Genomic DNA, 22,929 nt, shown 5'->3' with positions numbered 1-22,929 from the left:
GGTTTTGCGACTGCTGTACACAGCAGTGACAATGTTGTCAACAATGTCCCGGCCGGGCTCGAAGTCGCGGTGATGCAGGCAAAGTTTCAATGATGAGCCGTTGCCCTCTAGGTTGGGCAGCAGCTGCACCATGACCCACTCTTCATCATTGGAGTTGTAGGAAACAAAGGCGTCGTAAATGCAATTCTCCTCCTCCTCTTTGAGCTTGCGCCACTGCTCGCCGAACCAGGAGCGAAACACATAGTAGCCATACTTCATTTTCCAGTAGAGTTTGATATGAAGCAGTGGGAAGGCCGTTAAAAAAGCGACCACGGCAGCGGTGCTCAAGAAGAGATACTCCCCTAGGTCAATGTAGCAGACGTTGGTTTCAAAGTTGTAGAAGTTGTTTTTCTCACCCTGCTGGCACGGCAGATTGTAGACGTACGGCACTTGGACCCTTTGGTTGTGCACCGTCCAGTTCTGCAGCAAGCTGTTCTGGCAAGTACAGCTGAGTGGAAGGTTGCGTATGTCCAAGTAACGCAGATAGGACAGATTGTTCAACACATCCACATCAAGGCTTTGGATCCCATTGTGATTGAGCTGCAGTGTCCGCAAGTGGGTGAGATTTCCAAACACCTTCCTAGAAAAGTTACTGATGCCTGCATTTTCTACAATGAGCCTCGACAAATTATAAAGATTCTTAAAAATGCCCGGTTGGAGTAGTATGTTCACATTGCAGCACCTGTCCAGGGTGAGGAAACGTAGGCTTATCAGGTCGTCAAAGGCGTTGGTGGAAATGTATGAGATTTGATTGTTGTTGAGATAAAGAGAAGTGAGATTGCGAAGGCCACGGAAGACGTTGTTCGGCAATAGTATGAGGCCAAAGGGACGCTGGCTGCCCAACTTCAAGTCGCTGAGTCTGCTAAGGTTTACAAATGGTGAGCTGATATTTATGGTGGAGAAGTGAATCTGGTTATTTTCTAAATCCAGTACTGTCAGCCTCTCCTTAAAGACATTGTGGAGGGCCATGTCAATCTGTCTCAGGTTGTTTCCATCCATGTACAACTTTGAGAGGCTTCGGAGTCCTTCAAGACCAGAGGGCTGAACACAGGTAATCTTGTTCCCCCCGAGGTCCAACGTTGTCAGATTGTTGAGGTGGTGGAAGGTCCCATTGAAAATGACTGAAATGCGATTGTTGCGCAGGTTAAGGGTTTGTAGAGCAGACAAATCCTCAAAGGTTTCAAAGAACAGGTCGGTGAGAAGGTTGTTATCCAGACGCAGTGTCTCAAGACTGTAGAGCCCCTTGAGAGCTTTACGATGGAGGAAGGCAATGTTGTTGATGTTTAATTTCAGGGTTTTGATATTTGGCGTGTGATAGAAAGCCCAAGCATTGACAGACAAGACACGGTTGTAGCGGAAGCTGAGCTCCTCCAACTCATGGAAACGAATCGTGTGGTTTCTCTTGCAAGTGTAAAGGCTAGTCAGGTGGTTATGCTCAATATTAAATATCTTCAAAAATCTATTCTTGCCAAGAAAACCAAGGCAATTTAAAACCCTGTTTTGTGAGCTCCTTATATTATTCCGCGATAGCTCCAGAGATTTTGTGATTATCGGGCAATGGGACAGCGTGTCATTTTGTAGGAAACTGATGCCATTGCTGCCCAGACGCAACAAGTTAAGCTTTCTCACCTTTTGCCTCAACAGCTTGCACAGCTCGAGTAACAGACTGTCATTTTTCACACTCATACCTGAAAAGTCCATGTGGCTCGCGGAGATGTTGCTGACGTTCAAAAACGTTGTCACGTTTACCGCTGTTGAGTGCAAGTTGAGGTAGTTGATGTGCGCCAGGTTCACACCAACAAACTCCCCTTCGGTGAGTCCAAAATTGTAAGACAAATCCAAGATCTTGACATTAGAGAGGAAGGAGTGGTCACATCCTAAAGTGGACAGATTGTTTCGACACAGGTACAAGTTTGTGAGGGATCCAGGAAGTGGATTTTGGTTGTGGCGCAAAGAAGTGAAGTTGTTGTGGCAAAGGTCCAATTTCCATAGATACCTTAAGTGTGACACAGACTCAACAATCCCTGAGAAGTTGATCAGGTGGTTCCGCTGTAGTATTAAAGTGTTGAGCTTGAGCATGGCTGAGAAAATTGCCGCCGGCAGCTGCTTGAGTTTATTGCCCCTCAGCGAGAGAAAGGTGAGATTGTGCAGGCTCGCGAACAGTGAGGGGCTCAGCTGGGAGATGTTGTTAAAGGATAAATTGAGAGACTTGAGTTGATGCAGGTCGCCGAAAGCAAGTGTGTCAATTGTGCTCAAATGGTTGCTGTCCAACCGAAGATGGCGAAGGTTCTGGAAGTTGGCAAAGGTATCATTGGGAATGTGCTGGACGGGATTGCCCAAAATGGTGAGATTGATGACGGAGTTCGGCAGGTCTTCCATGATGGCAGATATGTTTGTCTCCTTTCGCAGGTTGCATTTGAAGCTGAGCCTCCACGAGTTCCTATCCTCGATGCAGTTCTTAAACGTGTATGGCGTGACCATCTGGACCACCACCGTGACGAGTGTGAGCGACAACAGCTGATAGATGAGAGCCGCCATGGTTCAACCTTCTCCCGGCAGTGGCTTTGGATACTAATTTTGGATCTTCATCAGGGTAAATCTGAGTGCAGAGATGAGGACAGGACATGCGTCACATCAAACGAAAGATACATTCACAGGTTTTCATCATCGCACTTCTGCTGCTTCAATGTTTACATCTGTCAGAAATAGCATTTACTAAATTTTTTTATATATTGCCGCCCTCCAACGAAAACCTTGTACATTAGAACCTCAGTTCACAAGCTTCATTTGTTCCGAAACATTCTTAAACCAATGCATTGTTTCTCACTTAAATGAATCGAAATAGAATTAATCCATTTTAGCCCCACGGCGAAGTTTTTCTCACCTTGTTTATTTATGAAGTTCAAGCAATACAATTTAGAAATATGGGAAACCGCACTTACTATGAAATTACTGTGTTTCGCGAGCAAATCACTTTGCAACGTCTTAGCCTTTTCCCACATTATAGTCTTCTTAACGCTATCACCAGTGAGCTCTTCTTTAATTTATCCCCACAAAAATAATTTTTCCTTCTCTTCTAGAACTTGGAAGTTACCGTAATTTCTCGTGTATAATGCGCATTCCCCCCCCCCCCCCCTCCAAAATTGTCAAAAGTCAATAGTGCGCATTATACATAGATATAGGGGCAAATGGAAAAAACTTTGACATTTTATAAATGTATGCCGCCATCTAGTGCTTATGAAAAAGCTGTACACTTCATTCCAAAATGCCACCGCCACCTAGAGGTTATGAGAAAAGTGGACAGTTTCATTCTAATATGCCACCGCCACCTAGTGGTTAGAAAAAAGGTGTAGCCTACACTTTCATTCCAATATGACAGGGGTATGTATGACTGCATATATGTACAGTTGTGCTCATAAGTTTACATACCCTGGCAGAATTTGTAAAATATTGTTGTTTTTTTAAATATGGCTGATGACTGAACAACAACCATCATTAATTTCTTTATGGTTATGTTTTGTTTAATGATAATGCTTTTCCGAAATGCTTGACCGTTTAATTTGAATCCCGTTAAAATAAAATTAAATGTGTTTTGCCTGGTCCTTCATGTTTTCTTGAAAGAATTGCACCCATCTTACAAATTCTGCCTGGGTAATCAAACATAAGAACACAACTGTGTGTTTTCTAATTTACTAAATAAACTTAGGGTTGTGTATTTCAAAATAAGAGCAAATGAATTAAAAAAAGTATTGTGTTCAAATAAAGTGCTTAACTTCAGAATAATTATTTGGAAAAAACTAACAAAATACAGATAATACTTCATGTTTTGATCATATGGGTAGAAGCAAAATCATCCATTGTAAAAATGCATTATATATAGGTAGAAGGGTTTTCCAGAATTTTGAGGTCAACTTTGGGGGTACGTATTATACATGGGTGCGCATTATACACGAGAAATTACGGTACATGTTGAAGTCTTAAATCTCGACTATTTGAAGATCTTTGTGTGTCAGGGAAGTTAAGCTAAGTTTAGCCTGGGTTGTTGGAGGAAGTTAGTCTTTTCCGCATCTGCTTTTCCTCTGCTGAGTGTTTATTCAAAGGCGGAAGCTAACAAATGACAGGTCTTGTAATTGCTTGACAAAGCAACATACACATGTAGTTTCAGTGCTTTTTTTTACGAGATGAATCTGTAAGATATTTATTATTTATGTCCACATTTCATGCCCAAAGACTTGCACTGAACTAACCAGCCAAGCCAACTCTCGCTCCTGATGTCACTGACTAGGGCCACGCCCCTTAAAAACACACATTCAACACATGAATACTGTACGGAGAGGAATGACACTTTATAAATCAGATTTTTTTCTTAACATTCTTTTTATGTTATGTTTTAAAGTGCAAATAATATTTGCACTTTAAAACATAACATAAAAAGAATGTTAAGAAAAAATGTTAAGAAAAAAATCTTGTGAGATTTTGTTTTTTATAGATGTCAGCCCTTCTTGGCAGCTGCAGAACACTTTATAGCATGGGTGGTGGAAATTTTTGTGCTCATAGTGTATTTGATTTTTAAAACAAAATATTGAACATTGTTTTAATATTAAAATACTCAGTTGTCATTTTGTATTGTATGATTTATAATTAGTATGATGTTTAATTAACTAACGATTTGATCAATTTAAAAAATGTAAATGTGTGTGAAATTGTTGATTTTACTAATATTATTTTCAATACATTTAATTAACCAATTATTTAATGAAATTAATGAATAAGAAATGTTCAAATATATTTTAATCACCCAATTTCAGGGAGAAAAAAAAACTAAATTAGAAAATGCTGTAGGAGTAATAATGTAAATATTAGGTGGACCAGATTAAAGAATGGAGAGGGGCTGTATGTGGACCACTGGCCATACTTTGCCCATTACTTCTCTTTAGGGAATGTTTGTAATGGTATAAAGTGAAAATACACTGATTTGTTTAAGTTATGTAATTAGTCATCATAAAAGAAATATCCCTGTCTGAGCTTGACAGTTGATGTGAAAAAAACTGCAATTATATAAAAAAAAAGGTTGCTACCATTTGTATCAAGTGGACGTTTTACATAACAACATGAGTATGCCTTATCACTACGGTTGTACAGAATGTGATAGTTCCTTTACAGTTTTTTAACAACTAATTCTCCCCCCAAAAAGGACTAATTGTAACATAAGGATGCTTTAACTGCGTAAACGTCCTTGTGAGAACACACCCTTTGCATACTCTTCACATGAAAAAGCAAATCCGAGTATTTGAAAATAAGATGATTTGGGTATTATTTAGGCATTGAGAGATCTTACCCAATCAAAGGAAATGTGGCTCGTTGCCTTCTCTGGTTCTCATTGTCTGAAAGAGGAAGCCGGCCCTGTTGTTTTTCCGATTCCCCTATGCACTTGACTGACGTAAAAGAAAAATAAATAAATAAATCCTAAGTGTAAAACAAAGAAAGCACACACACGCACAGACACACACACTCACACTGTTGACGGGATTGGCAAAATAAATAATGTGTCAAAATGCATGAAGACAATTTCATCAAACGTGTTGAACTAATCATAAAAAATCAACTATATTTTTTTGTAAAGGATTGTTATTTGGAGTGCGTAGTGAAGATATCAACTTCGATGTTAGCTTCTCGCGCTAGCCTCGGGCTTGCTAGTCAGCATTTGTCTGTCACACATAACTTGCGTGTTATATTTGCACATTTTAGATTAGCGATTCCCCTTTTTTGTTGTCCTGTTCGGCTGTTATGTCAAGCAGAAAGGAGGTTCTGTATCCCTTTTATGCCCAAACTGTGTCACAGTGGAGTTTTTAAGCTGCCGCTGTGGTTTCTTACTATTAGAATGGATATTTATTGAGAGTCAGAGTCGAACAGAACAAAGTTTCTAGAGGGGAGTGAGAAAAGAAGACAAAGGACAAAGCGCTAACTGTAAACAAGATGAGAAAAGTAAATCATTATACTCTATATCTAGAACAATGACACATTAGATATAAGTGTTGTATGGGGCAGTAGTGCTACACCCTGTGAGGGAAGTAAAGGACACGATTGGATCAGACAAGGACAGGAGAAGAAGCATGCAAGACAAGGGTCGTGAACGGGGCTGTACAACTGAAGTGTGGTGGGGAGTGACTATGTAAATTATAATATATATATAGGACCAGAGTGTGAGTGAGGGGATACCCAAGCAATTCGCATATTCATGAGTTATTTGTTGCAAAAAGTGAGTGGCCCCACACCCAGCGAAAGAGTCCCAGGGGAGTGTGCCTGCGGGAGCATAGCTAGCTAGCTAACTGCATGTCGCAATTGCGTCAGTTAAAATCGAATGCGAACGAAGGTCCTCAAGCTCTTGTATAGTGGGGGAGGGGTGACTCATGCCCGAGCCGAAGCGCTTTACCAGGCACCGTGTTAGCCACGCCTAAAAAGAAAGGTGAAAAACAGTTCTATGCTAAAAAAATCTTCACAATCAAGTACTACATAGTTCTCAGTCTGTGTTCCTTTTTTTAGCAATGATCTTGAAACATGTATACTGTATTGTATTTCAAAAGGAATCTCGCTTTTTTGCTCGGAAAATTATTATCATTGTTTTAATACTACAAATAAGGTATCTTTGTTCATCTGCAGTGAATCTATGCCCGCGATGTATAGTGACAGGCAGAACAATGTTCTTCTACTAGATACTAGAATTAAACTCTGTGATAAAATAATAGCTTTGTGTTCAACTAAACAGGTCCAGATTTCACGCTAGGTAAATTTGTGCGTAAACTGAGATGAGTAGATGATTATTTATATATTTTTGGTGCCATTTTTGTCTGGTGGTATGCTGTGAAATCTTTTTAATCGTATATGTGCCTTGTCTCAACAAAGGTTGGGAAACACCAATTTAGATAACATAATCAATTGATTTCATGCCAGAAAATGAGATTTTTATCATTTGACCAGTTCAATTCTGATTTTACATCACTGTTAAAATGTTACGTAAAACCAATTGCAGTCTGAAATGATGTCCACAAAATTGTTTGGTGTTTTCAAATTAAACTCAACACCATTTCTTCCCCCTCTTATCCTCTCATGATGATGATGATGACCCCCTGCAGTTTGCCTACTGAGCGAACAGGTCTGCGGATGATGCAGTCAACATGGGACTGCACTTCATCCTAGAACACCTCCACAGTGCAGGGACCAACGCGAGGATCCTGTTTGTGGACTTCAGCTCAGCGTTCAACACCATCATCCCTGAACCCCTTTCATCCAAGCTTCTCCAGCTCAGCGTCTCACCTGCCATCTGCCAGTGAATTTATAGCTTTCTGACGGGCAGGACACAGCAGGTGAGGCTGGGGGAGGCCACCTCATCCACACGCAGCATCAGCACAGGGGCGCCCCGAGGTTGTGTCCTCTCTCCGCTGCTCTTCTCTCTCTCCACGAACGACTGCACCTCAGTGCACCTGGCTGTCAAACTCCTGAAGTTTGCAGATGACACCACTGTCATCGGCCTCATCAAGGACGGCGACGAGTCTGCATATCGACAGGAAGTGGAGCGGCTGGAGCTGTGGTGCGGCCGACACAACCTGGAGCTGAACATGCTCAAGACTGTAAAGATGATTGTGGACTTCAGGAGGCATCCTTCGCCACAGCTGCCCCTCACGTTGTCCAGCTGCCTTGTGTCAACCGTCGAGACCTTCAAGTTCCTGGGAATTACAGTCTCTCCGGACCTGAAGTGGGCGACCAACATCAACTCCGTCCTAAAAAATGCCCAGCAGAGGATGTACTTCCTGCGGCTTCTGAGAAAGCATGGCCTGCCACGGCAGCTGCTGAGGCAGTTCTACACAGCGGTCATCGAATCAGTCCTGTGTTCTTCCATCACAGTCTGGTTTGGTGCTGCTACAAAAAAGGACAAACTCCGACTGCAACGGACAATTAAAACTGCTGAAAGGATTGTCGGTACACCCCTACCCACCCTCGAGGACTTGCACGCTGCCAGAACTAAGACGAGAGCGTGCAAAATCCTCTCGGACCCTCCACATCCCGGTCACCGGCTCTTCCAGCTCCTTCCCTCAGGTAGGCGCGACCAATCAATGCAAACTAGAACTAGTAGACATTCCAACAGCTTCTTCCCTCTTGTAATCAACTTCTTAAACACCTAACCTACAATTCCATTACAACATGCTGGCAATTTTTTGACTTGAGTTCGTTGTCACATTTCTGTGGGGCCAATTCTATATTACTCGTGCACTCACTGTAGTAGTCTCCCCACGCTGCACTATTTGCATAGCTGTCGTTGACCAATACTGGCCACTCATGCCAGAGTAGCATCTGCTCCATTTGCACACTGATTGAGGAGTATCTGCAACATTTGCACAATCAACATTGTCCCAGATTATCGCACTACTCGCTTGAAGTCTCGGCGCCCTTTGCACAATGGTCATTGCACCGGACTATTGCAATATTAGTCTTTCGAACTGCTCTAAGTGCTAGAGGACTCTGCATCTTTTTGCACAATTGTCAAAAAAAAAAAAAATATTGTACCGGCATTACCAGATAACAAGCAACCCTTCATTGCTCAGTGACTGGTTTTTTTTGTCAATGTCTTTATGTCTCAAAGTGTTCTCTGTCAATTGACTGTCTGTTGTCGTACTAGAGCGGCTCCAACTACCGGAGACAAATTCCTTGTGTGTTTTTTGGACATACTTGGCAAATAAAGATGATTCTGATTCTGATACCTTTCAAGAGGCGGGGCCAGGAGGGGCGTGTTCATTGTGTTGTACTGTTATACCCACTGTCAATAAACAGTTGAAAAGTGCATTGACAACAGTGGCTCTCCTTTCCCCGATGCGAGGGCATTACAGAAGTAAGTCTACTGTAACTGAAAATTGAATAGGACCTCAACAATTTTGGTGAGAAGAGCCTATTTTGGGTAATTTCCAGGGCTCGTACTTTGACGAACTCTTACGAGGGAATTCGTCCAAATGAGCCCTAGTCATAAGTAGATATCCTACATAGATGGGTCACTGTTTCTGTTTTTGCCTATGGCAGAATACTAAAAGTATATTTGATACTATTGTAAACAGCATTTTTTAATTTTTTTTACTTTACCCTATGTGCCCTTATGTGTGTGAGGTACCTCTTCAGGAATGGAACGATACGATCAGATTTTATTTTTATTACTTTTACTGGTCAGTGGCGCAAAAAAAAAAAAAAGAAAAAAGCATACATCTGGTCCAATACAATTGTTAACCACTGTAACTTGCCCAAACTTAGTTCAATGCGGTACTTGTGGCGCATGCTGGTCCTCAAAGCCAGGTGCCAGGGAGGAAGGCCAGACAGCAGTTCTCCCCATTGTCCTGGGCCACCTTGCACTCCAGTATTCACGGCACGAAGGTCCCGCACAGACCTGCGAGCGAAAGACAGTGTAAAAGTGCCATCGTCGTGAGGCCACCGGACTCTGCTCGACGGTTTTGATGCGTGCAGATGCCGCAGTCGTCGCAGCGGGCGAGCGTGTTGGCGCTCCAGTGGGACACTGCGTACTGGTGGATGGTCACTTGAGGCTGGGAGCTGATCACGCTAGGCTGGAAAGACATGGTTGCAAGCTGGATGTAAAATGTTCACCAATGCGTGCTAACACACTGCTTTGGGCTCTTATACCCCACTGCACAAGATCATGTGACCCACCTCAAGTGATTGATATCGGGACGTAACGCACTATTCAAAAGAATGCACCCAACGTGATTCATTTGTGTGTGTGTGGTTTTTTTTTATATATATCTATCAGCGCCTGCGATAATTGAGCAATGAAGAAAATTTATTTGATATGCAAGTGAATGAACTAATTTTACCCTGTAAGTCAATGTATGCAGCTGTAGCTATAATCTTCTCTTGCTTTTGCTTTATAAATATAGCAATAACAAGAAATTTCAAAAGGGAACCATGACAATTTAGCCTCATTTCACTATGAAACCCCCACATAAGAATAAAGGAAATGAAAGTGCTGTTGTTATCAGGCTGGTATGTGGAACAAGGCAACGTGGCCCTTTGAAGCTCCTCTCCACACCAGAAGGGAGCAGCATAGTCCGATTATTAAGGGTCACACAAAATAACGAGGACATAATGGTCCAAATACACACACACAACATACAAGGTGTATTCAGACCCTTTAGTATGATTCACATCTGATATGTGTAACCTAGTTATTATTTTGGGTTGATAATTCATGTGTACTTTGTTTAAAAAAGGAGAAATAGGTTTGACAAATTTTGTAACGTTATTTATAAGCTAAGAGTTAAATTGAGGTGATATTATGAAATTATTAAACCATTCAGGTGAAGTTCATTGTGCTTTGTATTGCTCTGCATCTTGGCCAGCAGAGACGTTGAAGTGTCTTGGTCACGGCAAAGTGGCCGGCCCCTGCCACCTGTGGCGTCTGCTTGCAGGGGACGAGGAGTTGGAGGTCATCACGGTTGCCCAGCGGGTTCCTCGAGTGGCTGTGGAGAAGATGGCCTCGGGTGACAAGGCTGGACAAGGCTGGACCATTGGGAGTACAGTCCCTTCATCTCCAGGTCCAGCATGGGAACAGCTGACAATGCAATGTTGGCCCTCTTCCGTCCATCCTTGGACATGGCCGAGGACGGGATCATCCCTCTGCTCTTCCTGGAGCTGCGCTGAGTTGACAACCTCCACACTCGGTGCCATGGGTGACGCGGTGAGGTTGTCAATGAAGGTGTCCACGTAATATAGTCTCTTTGCAATGAAAAAAACAAAACAAACAAACGAAAAAAAAGCAATTGATGAGATATGTTAATCATATTGGTTCAATATACCCAGTAGGTGGTTATTAACATTTTTAATCGCATTGCATTTTGTGTATTTCAGATTTCAGATGATGATGAATGAGGTACAATGTGTATCATGGTTTATTGAAACAAAATTGCAGACTCAGCAAAACTACAGAATTAAGTATGGAAGACATCCATGCAGCTTTGATAATCATTATATTGCCAAACAATTCTAATTGGTTGCTTTTGCAAAAAAAAAAAAAATAATTCTGGTTTGAAACTTTGTGGGCACCCTGTTTTCTGCATTTTATTATTATTATTATTATTATTATTTTACAATTCAAAACACTTAGATCGGCTGAAATAAGTATTTAACACGTCACCATTTTTCTCACCAAATATATTTCCAAAGGTGATATTGACATGACAATTTCACCAGATGTTGGGATCAACCCAAGTAATTCACACATGCAAATAAAGTGGAACAAATCAACTCAGAAATTAAGCTATGTGTAATAACATGAAATGACACAGGGAAAAAGTATTGAACACGCCAACTGGTATTTATTTAATACTTTGTACAAAAGCCTTTTTTTGCAATGACTGTCATGAGCTGCACCTGGCAGTCTGTTGTTGGAGCTTGGGTGGCGCTTTGCGCTCCCCTCACCTTATCTCTCTCCCTCGCTAATTAGTTCCAGTGTTCTTCGTTTTCCTCAGTGATCCTTCCGTGTTCCCCACTGTGCGGACCTCCTCCGCCACGCTGCTAAGCCATCCACCTGCTCACCCCGCCTCGACGACCTGCCAATACGTCCCAAGGATCCATCCTAAATATCCGCTTCAATAAACCTGTCACCACAATCCTTTCAGCCTCCGCTTGCTTATGGGTCCCGTTAACATCATATCGTGAAAATGACAGCTTCCAGACGCCTCCTGTATGGAGAAATTAGTCGCATGCATTGCTCTGGTGTGATTTTGGCCCATTCCTCCACACAAGCAGTCTTCAAATCTTGAAGGTTCTGTTGGCTTCTTTTATGGACCTTGAGTTTCAGTTCGTTCCATAGATTTTCAATTGGATTCAAGTCAGATGATTGGCTGGGCCATTCTAGCAGCTTTATTTTTTTTTCTTTGAAACCAATTGAGCCTTTCCTTGGCGGCATGTTTTGGATCATTATCCTAATGAAATGTCCACCCTCATTTCATGTTCATCATCCTCGTAGATGGCAGCACATTTTTGTCAAGAATGTCTCAGTACATTTGCCCATTGATCCTTCCTTCAATGTGAGGTTTACCAGTACCATTTGCTGAAAAGCACCCCCACACCATCATGTTTCCACCGCCGAACTTCACTGTTGGTATGGTGTTTTTAGGGTAATGTGTAGGGCCATTTCTCCTCCAAACATGGTGTGCATTATGGCATCCTACGAGTTCAATTTTGCTCTCATCCGACCAGACTATATTCTCCCAGTATTTAACTGGCTTGTCCAAATATTGTTCAAAAAACTTTAAACGAGCTTTGACATGTTTTTTTTTTTTTCCCCAGCAATGCGGTCTTGATGAGCGTGTATACAGGCCATGGCGGTGCAGTGCATTACTCACTGTTTTCCTTGTGACAACAGTACCTGCTAATTCCAGGTCTTTTGAAGCTCTCCATAAGTGGTCCTTGGCTCTTGGACAACGTTTCTGATTATTCTTTGTACTCCTCTGTCAGAAATCTTCCAAGGAGCACCTGATCAAGGCAAATCTATGGTGGTATGATTGGCTTTCCACTTAAGTATTATGGCCCCAACCTTGCTCACTGGAACGTTCAGAAGCTTAGATATCCGCCTGTAACCAATGCCAACGTTATGTTTTGCAACAATTACTTTGTGATGGTTTTCAGACACATCTCATGCTGGGTAAGAGCAGAGAGCTGTCTGAAGACCATTGGTGACTCACACCTTGACAATGAGACCTTTATATAGGCCATCAATTAGGGCTGAACCAGCTGATATTCATTTGCACAGACAAGGGTTTGGATTGCTGTTTGATTATTGAGAGAGTTTATGTTTTCTTGGCTTTCCATGCCTTTTTGCACCTCTCTTTCTTCATGTGTTCAATACTTTTTCCCTGTGTCATTTCACATTATTACACACTTACACTAGTGCTTATATATACACACACACACACGCACGCACACACATTACTTATATTCTTGTTGAAATTTGCTTGTTTTGAGGGGGTGGTCCTGTCTCATCCAGGTGAGCTCCATTTATTGATTGCATCACCAAGATGACATGGGGTCGCTGCAGGTTAAGGCCTAACTAAGAAATAACGAGTGTGAACTGCAAAGCGTACACAGGCACCCACGAAGACGCCATTGGTTGTATTTTCTCATTGGAACAGCACTTCAACACCGAGCCACTGAATTACATTTGTGTACATGGAAGATTGACACATTGCCTAACACAATTACATTGGTACCATGACTTATGAGTTTAATTCAGGCCCCGCCTGTGTGGAGTTTGCATGTTCTCCCCGTGCCTGCGTGGGTTTTCTCCGGGCACTCCGGTTTCCTCCCACATCCCAAAAACATGCATGGTAGGTTAATTGACGTCTCTAAATTGCCCCGAGGTGTGAATGTGAGTGTGAATGGTTGTTTGTTTATGTGTGCCCTGCTATTGGCTGGCAACCAGTTCGGGGTGTACCCCGCCTCCTGCCCGATGACAGCTGGGATAGGCTCCAGCACACCCGCGACCCTAGTGAGGAGAAGCGGCTCAGAAAATGGATGGATGGATGGATAGATATTAACAACAGCAGCTACGTAGTTGGTGGTCACGTCACATGCGTGACTCCGCTCCACTACAAACGACATTTTATGACCTCGTTAAGTGCAACCAGTGTGCAAAAAGCTTGCTTGTCACAAAATAATCCAGACTTGTTAAACTTCTATTTGAAGTTAAGTCATTTGAATGCGTCAAAACTGATGACCTGTCAGTTGGTCTCTCAACTCTTTGATAATGCAGTACAGCGAGGTGGCTTTATATATCAGGCTTTGCAGACTTATTTAGAATTATCTTTAAGCAAAATGTTTTCACGTCGTGTTTCGTCGCTGTGCTGGAGAGGGCCAGTAGAATCGGCGCAATACTCTGTACGTGTGCGCACACGTCCATGGCGTTTGGCTTGATGTGTTAGCGTAAGCTAGCAGACTTGTAAGACAAAGTCTTATGATTCGGTTAAATAAACAACATGTAAATCTTTGTTTTATGTTTAGTTTTACACTAAACCTCATCTGGGAGTGGCAATGAGCATCTTGAAGCAACACAATAGGCATCTACACTATATTGCCAAAAGTATTCGCTCACCTGCCTTGACTCACATATGAATTTAAGTGACATCCCATTCTTAATTCATAGGGTTCAATATGACGATGGTCCACCATTTGGAGCAAAACAGCTTCAACTCTTCTTCCAGAAGCGCATTTGTAAAGGCCTGACTCTCAGTCTCTGCTCTAATTCATCCCAAAGGTGTTCAATCGTGTTGAGGTCAGGACTCTGTGCAGGCCAGTCAAGTTCATCCACACCAGACTCTTTCATCCATATCTTTATGGACCTTGCTTTGTGCACTGGTGCACAGTCATGTTGGAAGAGGATAGGGCCAGCTCCGAACTGTTCCCATAAAGTTGGGAGCATGGAAATGTCCAAAATCTCTTGGTATGTTGGAGTATTCAGAGTTCTTTCACTGGAACTAAAAGGCCAAGCCCAACTCCTGAAGAACAACCCCACACCATAATGTCCCCTTCCCAAAATTTACACTTGGCACAATGCAGTCAGACAAGTACCGTTCTCATGGCAACCGCAAAACCCAGACTTGTACATAAGATTGCCAGATGGAGGAGCCTATTTTGTCACTTTAGAGAACGTGTCTCCGCTGCTTTGGAGTCCTGTGGTGGCGTGCCACACCACTGCATCCGCCGCTTTGCATTACTCTTGATGATATATGGCTTGGATGCAGATGCTCGGCCATGGAAACCCATTCCATGAAGCTCTCTGCGTACTGTTCTTGAGCTAATTTGAAAGCCTAATGAAGTTTGGAGGTCTGCAGCAATTGACTCTATGCGCCTCAGCATCAGCTGACCCCGCTACGTCAGTTTACGTGGCGTACCAATTTGTGGCTAAATTGCTGTCGTTCCCAAACACTTCCACGTTTTTATAATACAGCGGACGGTCGACTGTGGAATATTTAGGAGCCAGAAAATTTCACGACTGGACTTGTTGCACAGGTGCCATCCTATCACAGTTCCATGCTGGAATTCAATGATCTCCTGAGAGCGACCCATTCTTTTACAAATGTTTGTAAAAATAGTCTTCATGCCTAGGTGGTTAATTTTATACACCTGTGGCCATGGAAGTGATTGGAACACCTGTTTCCAATTATTTGAATGAGTGAGCGAATACAATAATATAGTGTATTTTGGAAAAACATTTACGAGCTACCAAACTGCACACGACACGCTCAGGAAGTGCAGAATAGACATAATGGTTAAAAAAAAAAACAACTCAGTAAGTCAAGTTTCTTCTCGCAACACAAAGCAGAAATATCAACCGAACGACTGCTCGTAAGTCGAAAAACTTGGCAGCTTGGGCACTCGTAAGTCAAGCATGTTTCAAAAGTTTTACATAGTTGTTTAATTTCATACTTGAAGGGTGGGCAGTCACTCCAGAGACCCAAATATTTGTATACAAAACATTAAGAAGTTGTAATTTTCCATCATATTTCCCTTTTTAATGTGGATTAAAGTGCAACGTGCATCAAGTACTTGATCAGAATACATGTTTCAATAACACTGCACTTGTTCTAAACAACTTTGACCAGAGCAGAAGTAAAAGAAACATCTGCACTATTGTGCAAGCACAGTTTACCAGAAGACCCTCAGTCGGGAGAAAAGTAACCACAAGACGATTCAGTTCCTCACACTTTTGGCAGACAAGATGCTTGTATCTGGGAGAAAATATGAATTATTATTTTTTTTAAAGCTCAGCCATATTATGTGGAAGTGTGAGGAACTTTTTACTCATCACCACTCTGAAATTGTACAGAAACTCAGAAAAAAACAGTAAGATAACACTGGGGAACAATTTGAAAAAAATAAAATAAAATTCTGTTGAGTTAGATTTCTCTGCTGATTAAAACTAAAGTTGGCATGGTGATTCGGAAATTGGAGTCAGTTTTTTTTCAAGCACGTCAAGTTTCTTCTCCACAGCTTCACCTCCAGATAAGCAAAATGCCACTGATGGCAGCTTATTTGTGCAGTCACAATTGAGACAGTGCTTTGAGAGGTGTGTGCAGCTCCCAATAGGTCAGTACTATCAATATCTGCAAACAGAAAGCTGGCATAGTAGGAATTAAGATGATTTTTCTCTTAACCTTGTAACCATGGGCATACCGTTGTAAGTTCTATTTCGTTTTATGCTGGGTTTTTTTAGTTTTCAAAGCTTGTAACTATTCCATCTTAGTCTTTTATTTACATACTGTAGGTATATATTTCCTTTTTTTCACTTTGTTCTCACTATCTAAACTTCTGGTTTCAACTGTATATACAGTATATTGTATATACATACATATGTATGTAGACGTACTAGTTTATATTGTAATAAATTAATACAACTACAGTGGTAGCTCAACTTACAAGTTTTCGACGTAAGAGCCATCGCTTGAGTTGCAAACAAAAATTATAGCGACAGTACGTAGGCTAAATGGTGGAAGTGAACTTCACACCAAGCACCAGATATTGAACAATTCTTCCCAAAAATTAGGGCAAGTGCTTGCTTCAAGCTGTTTTTTCCATTCCCAGGTGAAGTTTAGAGATTTAAAAATGGAGAATTACACATTATGTATTCAGGCAAACAACATACCTTACGAAAGTCTACTAGCTTAATGCTAACACAAAATGCAAAATACCATAAACGGGGTAACGAAACTAGCATCAATAGATTGATTGATTGATTAAGCAATAGATATTTAAAAACTAGCATCGCAAAAACGCATGTAGACAGACAATATAACAATACCCACAGGCATATATTCTCTAACCAGACGTCCACCGTTCTGCCGGTTGTAATCGTTTAAAAGTCAATAAAAACAATATAAAACCATATGAACATAAATAAAGAGTAAAAATGTTTTATTTTATACACTGTAGATAAACCGCGAAACAACTCTTCCTTTTCCTCTTTGTTTTGTATTTCTATTTATTCTTCATTCGTTCTGCTTGCATCCTGTCGTCTTCACAGGTCTCAGAGGGTGAGTCAATCTTGTCTTCCTCTTGATGTGCATTGTTTGTTTCATGTAGGATTTATTTCTTAGGCTGTATGATGAACCCTGAAATATAAAAAAATATAAAAATAAAAAACTGGTGATGCAGGTGCAGAACCTTTTTCCACAGCATCCACATCAGTCATGCACTGTGTGCCCTAAATGATTTTTTAAACCTGTCTGCAGCACCTTTTTGCCCAAAGCGTGTCACAATTTCCTCCAAGGGAAAAATAAGACACGCATCCATTCCTACGACAAGCTATGTTTGCATCTGTCCTAAAGCGTGTGAGGATTCAGTTCCCAAAATTGTGACTTCTTCTTTTTCTCATACATCCAATGTGGCTGTGAAAAAAGGCTTTGCTTCACTTTGCAGACTGCAGGTCACTGCGCTGCCTCCACATCTGTAGCAAGCATGGATGACTACATGGCAACCACAGAGGATTACTGGGTGAGTAGCTTTGTTTTTCTACCTAACCGCCAAACTGCTGTAGAATATGTTTAAATGTAACGAAAATCACACTATATCAGAACATTCCTGTTTTATATCACAAGATTAGTTTCTAGAGCGGCGGCATGGTGAACAACTGGTTAGCACATCTGCCTCCCAGTTCTGAGGACCGGGGTTCAAATCCCGTTTGCATATTCTCCCCGTGCCTGCGTGGGTTTTTTCCGGGTACTCCGGTTTCCTTCCACATCCCAAAAACATGCAGAGTAGGTTAATTGAAGACTTGGGAGTGCAAGGAGAAAACCCACACATCCACAGGGAGAACATGCAAACTCCACACAGGTCCTCAGAACTGTGAGGCAGACGCTCTAACCAGTCGTCCACCGTAGCGCCGGTACACATATGCAAAAAAAGTAAATACAAATAAAAAACTGCCCGAACCAGTCCAATGGTGCACGCCATTGTGATACAAATGAGGAACCCTTTTCCAAAACTTCCATAGACTTTATATTTACAAGGAATTCATTGGCTCATTGTGCGGCCAATTAAAAAATATATATTAGTGTCTTCACAATGGCTGGCATAGCAAAGGTTAATCATATTTTTGAAAAGAGCTCTTAAAAAATTGTTTGGAAGCCTTTTTAGGGGATGCAAAATTGTGATTGAGATTCTCCTCCCCCAACAACAAAAAAAGTTTAAAATTGCCTATAGATGCCACAAGATTGCGCCAAAGCACTACATGAAACTCCTCAACTCACTTCAACTTAGTTCCGTGCCACCAAGATTCCACATGATGGCGGCAAAGCACTACATGAAGCTCCTCAACTCACTTCAACTTAATTCTTTGGCACCAAGATTCCACAGGATGGTGGTAAAGCACTACATAAAGCTCCTAAACTCACTTCAACATAGTTTCCCTGCCACCAAGATTCCACATGATGGCGCCAAAGTAGTCCATGAAGGTCCTCAACTAACTTCAATATAGTTCCTTGGCACCAAGATGCCTCAATCACTATTCACGTCATGGCTCGAGAGGGAAGACTGTATATGAATTATGTTGATTAAAGGAAACGACGATCTTGTGTGTCATCCCCATCTGCAGATATTTGACTATGACAACTACACGTTGTCCCCCGAAACCAGCAAGACGTACGCGGCCCCCTGCCCCCACAAGGACATCTACACTTTTGCGCAGAGGTACCTGCCCGTCGTCTACAGCCTGGTCTTCTTCCTGGCCGTGGCGGGCAACGTGCTGGTGCTCTGCGTGATCCGACGCTACCGTAACTCCCGCGGAGGCCGCGCCTGCTCATTCTCCCTGACCGACACCTTCCTCCTCCACCTGGCCATCTCCGACCTGCTCCTGGCCTTAACGCTGCCGCTCTTCGCCACGCAGTGGGCCCACCAGTGGGTGTTCGGCGAGGCGGTCTGCAAGATCTCCGGCGCTCTGTTCTCGCTCAACCGCTACAGTGGCATCCTTTTCCTGGCCTGCATCAGTTTCGACCGCTACATGGCCATCGTCCACGCCGTCAGCTCCGGCTGGAAGCGCAACAACACCTGCCAGGCCCAGGTGGCCTGCGCTTTTATTTGGGTGGGCTGCCTGGCCCTCGGTGGGGTGGACATTGCCTTCAAGCAGGTGGGCGAGGTGAAAATCGGAGACGGGCAGGGGCCTCTCTTGTGCCAGGTGTGGTTCACCGACAACGCTGCGCAGTGGCAGGCCGGCCTGCAGCTGGTCAGCGTGAGTCTGGGCTTCGGACTTCCGCTCCAGATCATGCTTTACTGCTACATCCGGATTTTCCGCTCGCTGTGCAATGCCACCCGCCGGCAAAAGCGCAAGTCCCTACGTCTCATCATCTCCCTGGTGTCCATCTTCGTGGTCTGCTGGGCGCCGTACAACTGCTTCCAGCTGGCCGACAGCCTGCAGAGGCTGGACGTCGTGGTCGGGGGTTGCCAGTTCGGCCGCATCGTAGACATGGGCACGTTGATCACCGAGAGCGTGGGGCTGTCGCACTGCGCCCTCAACCCGCTGCTGTACGGCTTTGTGGGGGTCAAGTTTCGCAGGGAGATGGCTCGGATGTGCAAGGGGCTGCTGGGAAAGAGAGGCTGGCTAGGAATGGAGGAATGGAGGGAGAGGAAGCGGAAAACAACCAGCTCCTACAGCTCTGCCGATAGCGAAAACACCTCCTACTCGGTAATGGTGGGGAAATGATGTGCAGTGTGTCCAACAGGTAGCTCTCCAAATGTTTTAGAGTAGCTTGTCAAATAGTTCCACTTTTTCACTTTGCTGTACTTGCTCCACTCCGCTGTTGCCAACCATGGAACCTCTCAAGTCAGATGCAAATTTTCAAATGCCTTGCACTTAAAAAAAATAATACAGTGAACTCCCATTTATCGCTAGGATACTTTCTACCAGGGGTATTAAACTCATTGTAGTTCAGGGGCCACATTAATTTGATGTCAAAGTGGATGGGCCACTCAACTCATAGTATACTTAGTATACAAAAAATATTATGTTATGTTGTTATTATGACAATAATAATAATTAAAAAAAGTCACCAATTTCCCCCCAAAATTGTTGTATATTGTTGAAAAACGTCATATTCCCCCCCTCCCACAAAATAAAATGTCACACTGTATATGTATTTTTTAAAAGTGGTGTATTTTCTTGAAAAGCTTTTGAGATTAAAGTTGTATATTTTTGAGGAAAAACAGTCCCATATTTTCAGCCAAAAAGTTGCATATTAAAAAAAACCCGAATCTTCTGACCATGTAATTACATATTTTGCCAAGAAAAAAATCACACATATCTTTGATAAATATATAGTCACCTAATGTAGTAGTTCTCAAACTTTTTACACCAGGTATTACCTAGAAAAAACATTAGCTCTCAATGTACCACCATAATGACAACATTAAAATACAGTCGCGTACTGGGCCCAAGTGTTCGCCCAAATCAAGACGTAGATTTTATTCCTAAAAAGTATATTTCATATTTTTGAAAGCCACTGTAACATTATGTACAGTTTGAACATGAACACTGTCCTTAAATAAGGGGGAAACAACTGTTCTCGAATGATTCAAATGAAATGTAAAATAAAATAAAAAATTGTATGTACTTTCTTTCAATTAACAATTTTTAACGATTAAATGCAAATGTATTGAACTTAAAACTTAAATACAACGGAACTGTATTTAACAAATGCACTTTTCTGGATTTGAAAACAGTTTAAGCCACTGTAACGTTACAGAGTTTGAACATTTCATTCTGTGATGCTGTTGCATACCACGAGAGGGAGCGCGCTTTGAGAATCATTGATCTAATGAGAATAAAGTTGTACATTTGGGACAAAAAAATAGTGTTGTTGAAAAAATCAAAGGAGACATATTTTCGAAAATTTAAAGTTGTATGTTTTCAATGAAAAATAGAAAACATTTATTCGAGAGGAGACGGAGGGTAGCGAGAAAAGGGACTGTTGCAGCAGAGTGGAGACTCTGGAATATAGTTAGAGTTTCGGGGTGAATCTGCATGGGAAACTGCCGCGAAATAAAATGTCAGGTGAATAAAGACTGGAAAATGTTCTCTGTGGATATGATGCCGCTTCATGCATTTTATCGTCACTTTCGATGTTTCCTTGAATGCCCTGTTGTGTTGTTGACTTTTTTTTTGTGTATGGTAATCTTGTGAAATAGTTTGATTTCTTCGCACTTGTTTGGTCGCTAAGTCATTTGTACGTAGTCTGACACATACCTGGGAATGTAATCATGCCCTTCTCCTTTAGCATGAAAACAAGCTGGTTTGAGTGAAATGAAAAAACAAAAGTGTACAATTCTGCTGACTTTGTCTTCCCCCCCCCCACTCCAAACATACAGCTCCATGCCTGCAGTCTGTGTTGCAAAAAAAAGAGGAAATGATTGTGAGTCATGTATGAGGTTAAATATGGAACCTAACTGTCAGTATTAGTTATGTGCTAATATTTGTGTGATAGATTTTTTGGGGGAATAAAACTGTCTTCTTCTGATTTACTTTTTAGCATGATGCCAAGTGTATATTGTATATTTTTGAGGAATAAAGTCTCAATTCTACAAAAATGAAGTCATACATCATAGAGAAAAAAAGATTTTCCACATCATCCACAACGTAGGTGTATATTTCTAAAAAAAAAAAAAAAAAAAAGTCATAATCTCACTAGAATGGCCATTGTAATCTTATTCATATAAAGTTGTAAATTTTTGAGAAAAAAAGATATAATATTCCTAGAATAAAGTCTATCTTTTACACAATACAAGATGTTTTTTGAGAAATCAACAAAATATCTCATATAAGGAAAATTTAATTGTGCAAGAATGAGGTCTATATATATTCTAATATAATGTAATACAATATTCTAATATATATACATTACGAAAAAAAAGTTGTTAATTTTTTAAGAGAAAAAAAATCATGCTTTCTAATATATATATATATATATAGAGAGAGAGAGAGAGAGAGAGAGAGAGTGAGAGAGAGAGCGAGAGAAGTACTACATTTGAAGGAAAAGTTACATATTTAAGGAAGAAGGGTATATTTTCAAGAAATAAAAATATTTCCAAGAAAAACGTTGAAAAATATAAATTTGTATATTTTTATGAAAAATAGTAATAATAAAATAAATATTTTTAAAAAATAGTATATTTAGAAAAAGATGTATATTTTTAGAAAAAAAAGTTGAGATATCGTCAATAAAAATATAGTATTTTTTCAAGAAATAAGTTTTATATTAATGAGGAAAAGGTAATCATTGTAAATTTTTTAAAATCTTACTAGATAGTTATAGTTATTTATAGTCCTATATTATTCAGGAAAAAAACAATTATATTTTAAAGTGAAATAATACTTTAGAGAAAAAAGTAGCAATGTCGGCAAGAATAAGTACATTTTCACATAAAACGTATATTTAAAAAGAAAAGTCTGTCTTACAAGAAAGGAAAAGCTGTAATCTTATTTATTTATTTATTTATTTATTTATGTATGTATGTATGTATTTATTTATTAATTAATTAATTAATTAATTAATTAATAGTATATTTATTAATTAATTAATTAGGGGGGAGAAAAAGGTTGTTGACGCCCTCTATGTGGTCAGCTGCTGTCATTGCGCTTGCTTTGTGTCCCTCTTTGTTCACAAGCGTCAAGTCAGCGCCTCCCTTGTCCGGAAGTTTCGAAGCTCGCAAATATAGCCTTCAAAATAAAGTGTTTCCGATACATATTCCACATTAGACCCATATATTACGTTCGGTTCGAATTCTATAACATGTTTAACTATGATAATTAAGGACTGAATCAAAATTCGTTCATTTGACGGAGTTATATTA

At 41.2% G+C, this 22,929-nt stretch overlaps 4 protein-coding genes across 5 annotated transcripts in view; 2 read left to right on the top strand and 2 right to left on the bottom strand.

Moving 5' to 3' along the window:
* The window catches only part of tlr21 (toll-like receptor 21), a 5,952-nt gene extending 465 nt beyond the window's left edge, over positions 1–5,487 (bottom strand). The window contains exons 1-2 of the mRNA XM_061777532.1: positions 5,378–5,487; positions 1–2,638 (exon numbers count right to left, since the gene is read on the bottom strand). The exon at positions 1–2,638 is cut by the window's left edge and continues 465 nt beyond it. Coding sequence (XP_061633516.1) covers positions 1–2,577 — 2,577 coding nt within the window. The 5' untranslated portion in view covers positions 2,578–2,638; positions 5,378–5,487. The remainder of the gene's footprint in view (positions 2,639–5,377) is intronic.
* On the top strand, positions 2,494–10,986 carry LOC133479952 (uncharacterized). Of its 2 annotated transcripts, none has more exons than XM_061777533.1 (3): positions 2,494–2,632; positions 7,173–8,133; positions 10,434–10,986. In XM_061777533.1, the coding sequence occupies exons 2-3, from the start codon at positions 7,656–7,658 to the stop codon at positions 10,799–10,801; spliced, it is 846 nt and encodes a 281-aa protein (XP_061633517.1). In that variant the 5' UTR covers positions 2,494–2,632; positions 7,173–7,655; the 3' UTR covers positions 10,802–10,986. The 2 variants fall into 2 exon arrangements, with proteins under 2 accessions (XP_061633517.1, XP_061633518.1); XM_061777534.1 differs by having other exon boundaries at positions 2,571–2,696.
* Positions 8,799–9,653, bottom strand: cnfn (cornifelin). The gene is given in 4 exon segments (XM_061776369.1): positions 8,799–8,851; positions 9,324–9,377; positions 9,380–9,466; positions 9,542–9,653. Coding segments are annotated over 4 exon segments (306 nt in total).
* Positions 10,987–17,467: 6,481 nt separating the features above from the next.
* Positions 17,468–21,655, top strand: cxcr3.2 (chemokine (C-X-C motif) receptor 3, tandem duplicate 2). The gene is made up of 2 exons (XM_061777770.1): positions 17,468–17,583; positions 18,683–21,655. Exons 1-2 carry the CDS (start codon positions 17,548–17,550, stop codon positions 19,784–19,786), a joined length of 1,140 nt encoding a protein of 379 aa, XP_061633754.1. The 5' UTR covers positions 17,468–17,547; the 3' UTR covers positions 19,787–21,655.
* Positions 21,656–22,929: the final 1,274 nt, after the last annotated feature.

The sequence above is a fragment of the Phyllopteryx taeniolatus genome, chromosome 6, assembly GCF_024500385.1.
Source record: "Phyllopteryx taeniolatus isolate TA_2022b chromosome 6, UOR_Ptae_1.2, whole genome shotgun sequence".
NCBI lineage: Eukaryota > Metazoa > Chordata > Actinopteri > Syngnathiformes > Syngnathidae > Phyllopteryx > Phyllopteryx taeniolatus.
Note: the sequence above shows the minus strand (reverse complement) of the source record. Positions and strands in the feature narration are given on the sequence as shown.

Coding starts and splice junctions, on each gene's coding strand:
- cxcr3.2 (XM_061777770.1), top strand. CDS start 17,548: ATGGATGACTACATGGCAACCACAGAGGATTACTGG. Junction 17,584..18,682: donor CAACCACAGAGGATTACTGG/GTGAGTAGCTTT, acceptor CCCCATCTGCAG/ATATTTGACTATGACAACTA.
- LOC133479952 (XM_061777533.1), top strand. CDS start 7,656: ATGCTCAAGACTGTAAAGATGATTGTGGACTTCAGGAGGCATCCTTCG. Junction 8,134..10,433: donor CTTCCAGCTCCTTCCCTCAG/GTAGGCGCGACC, acceptor CATCTTGGCCAG/CAGAGACGTTGAAGTGTCTT.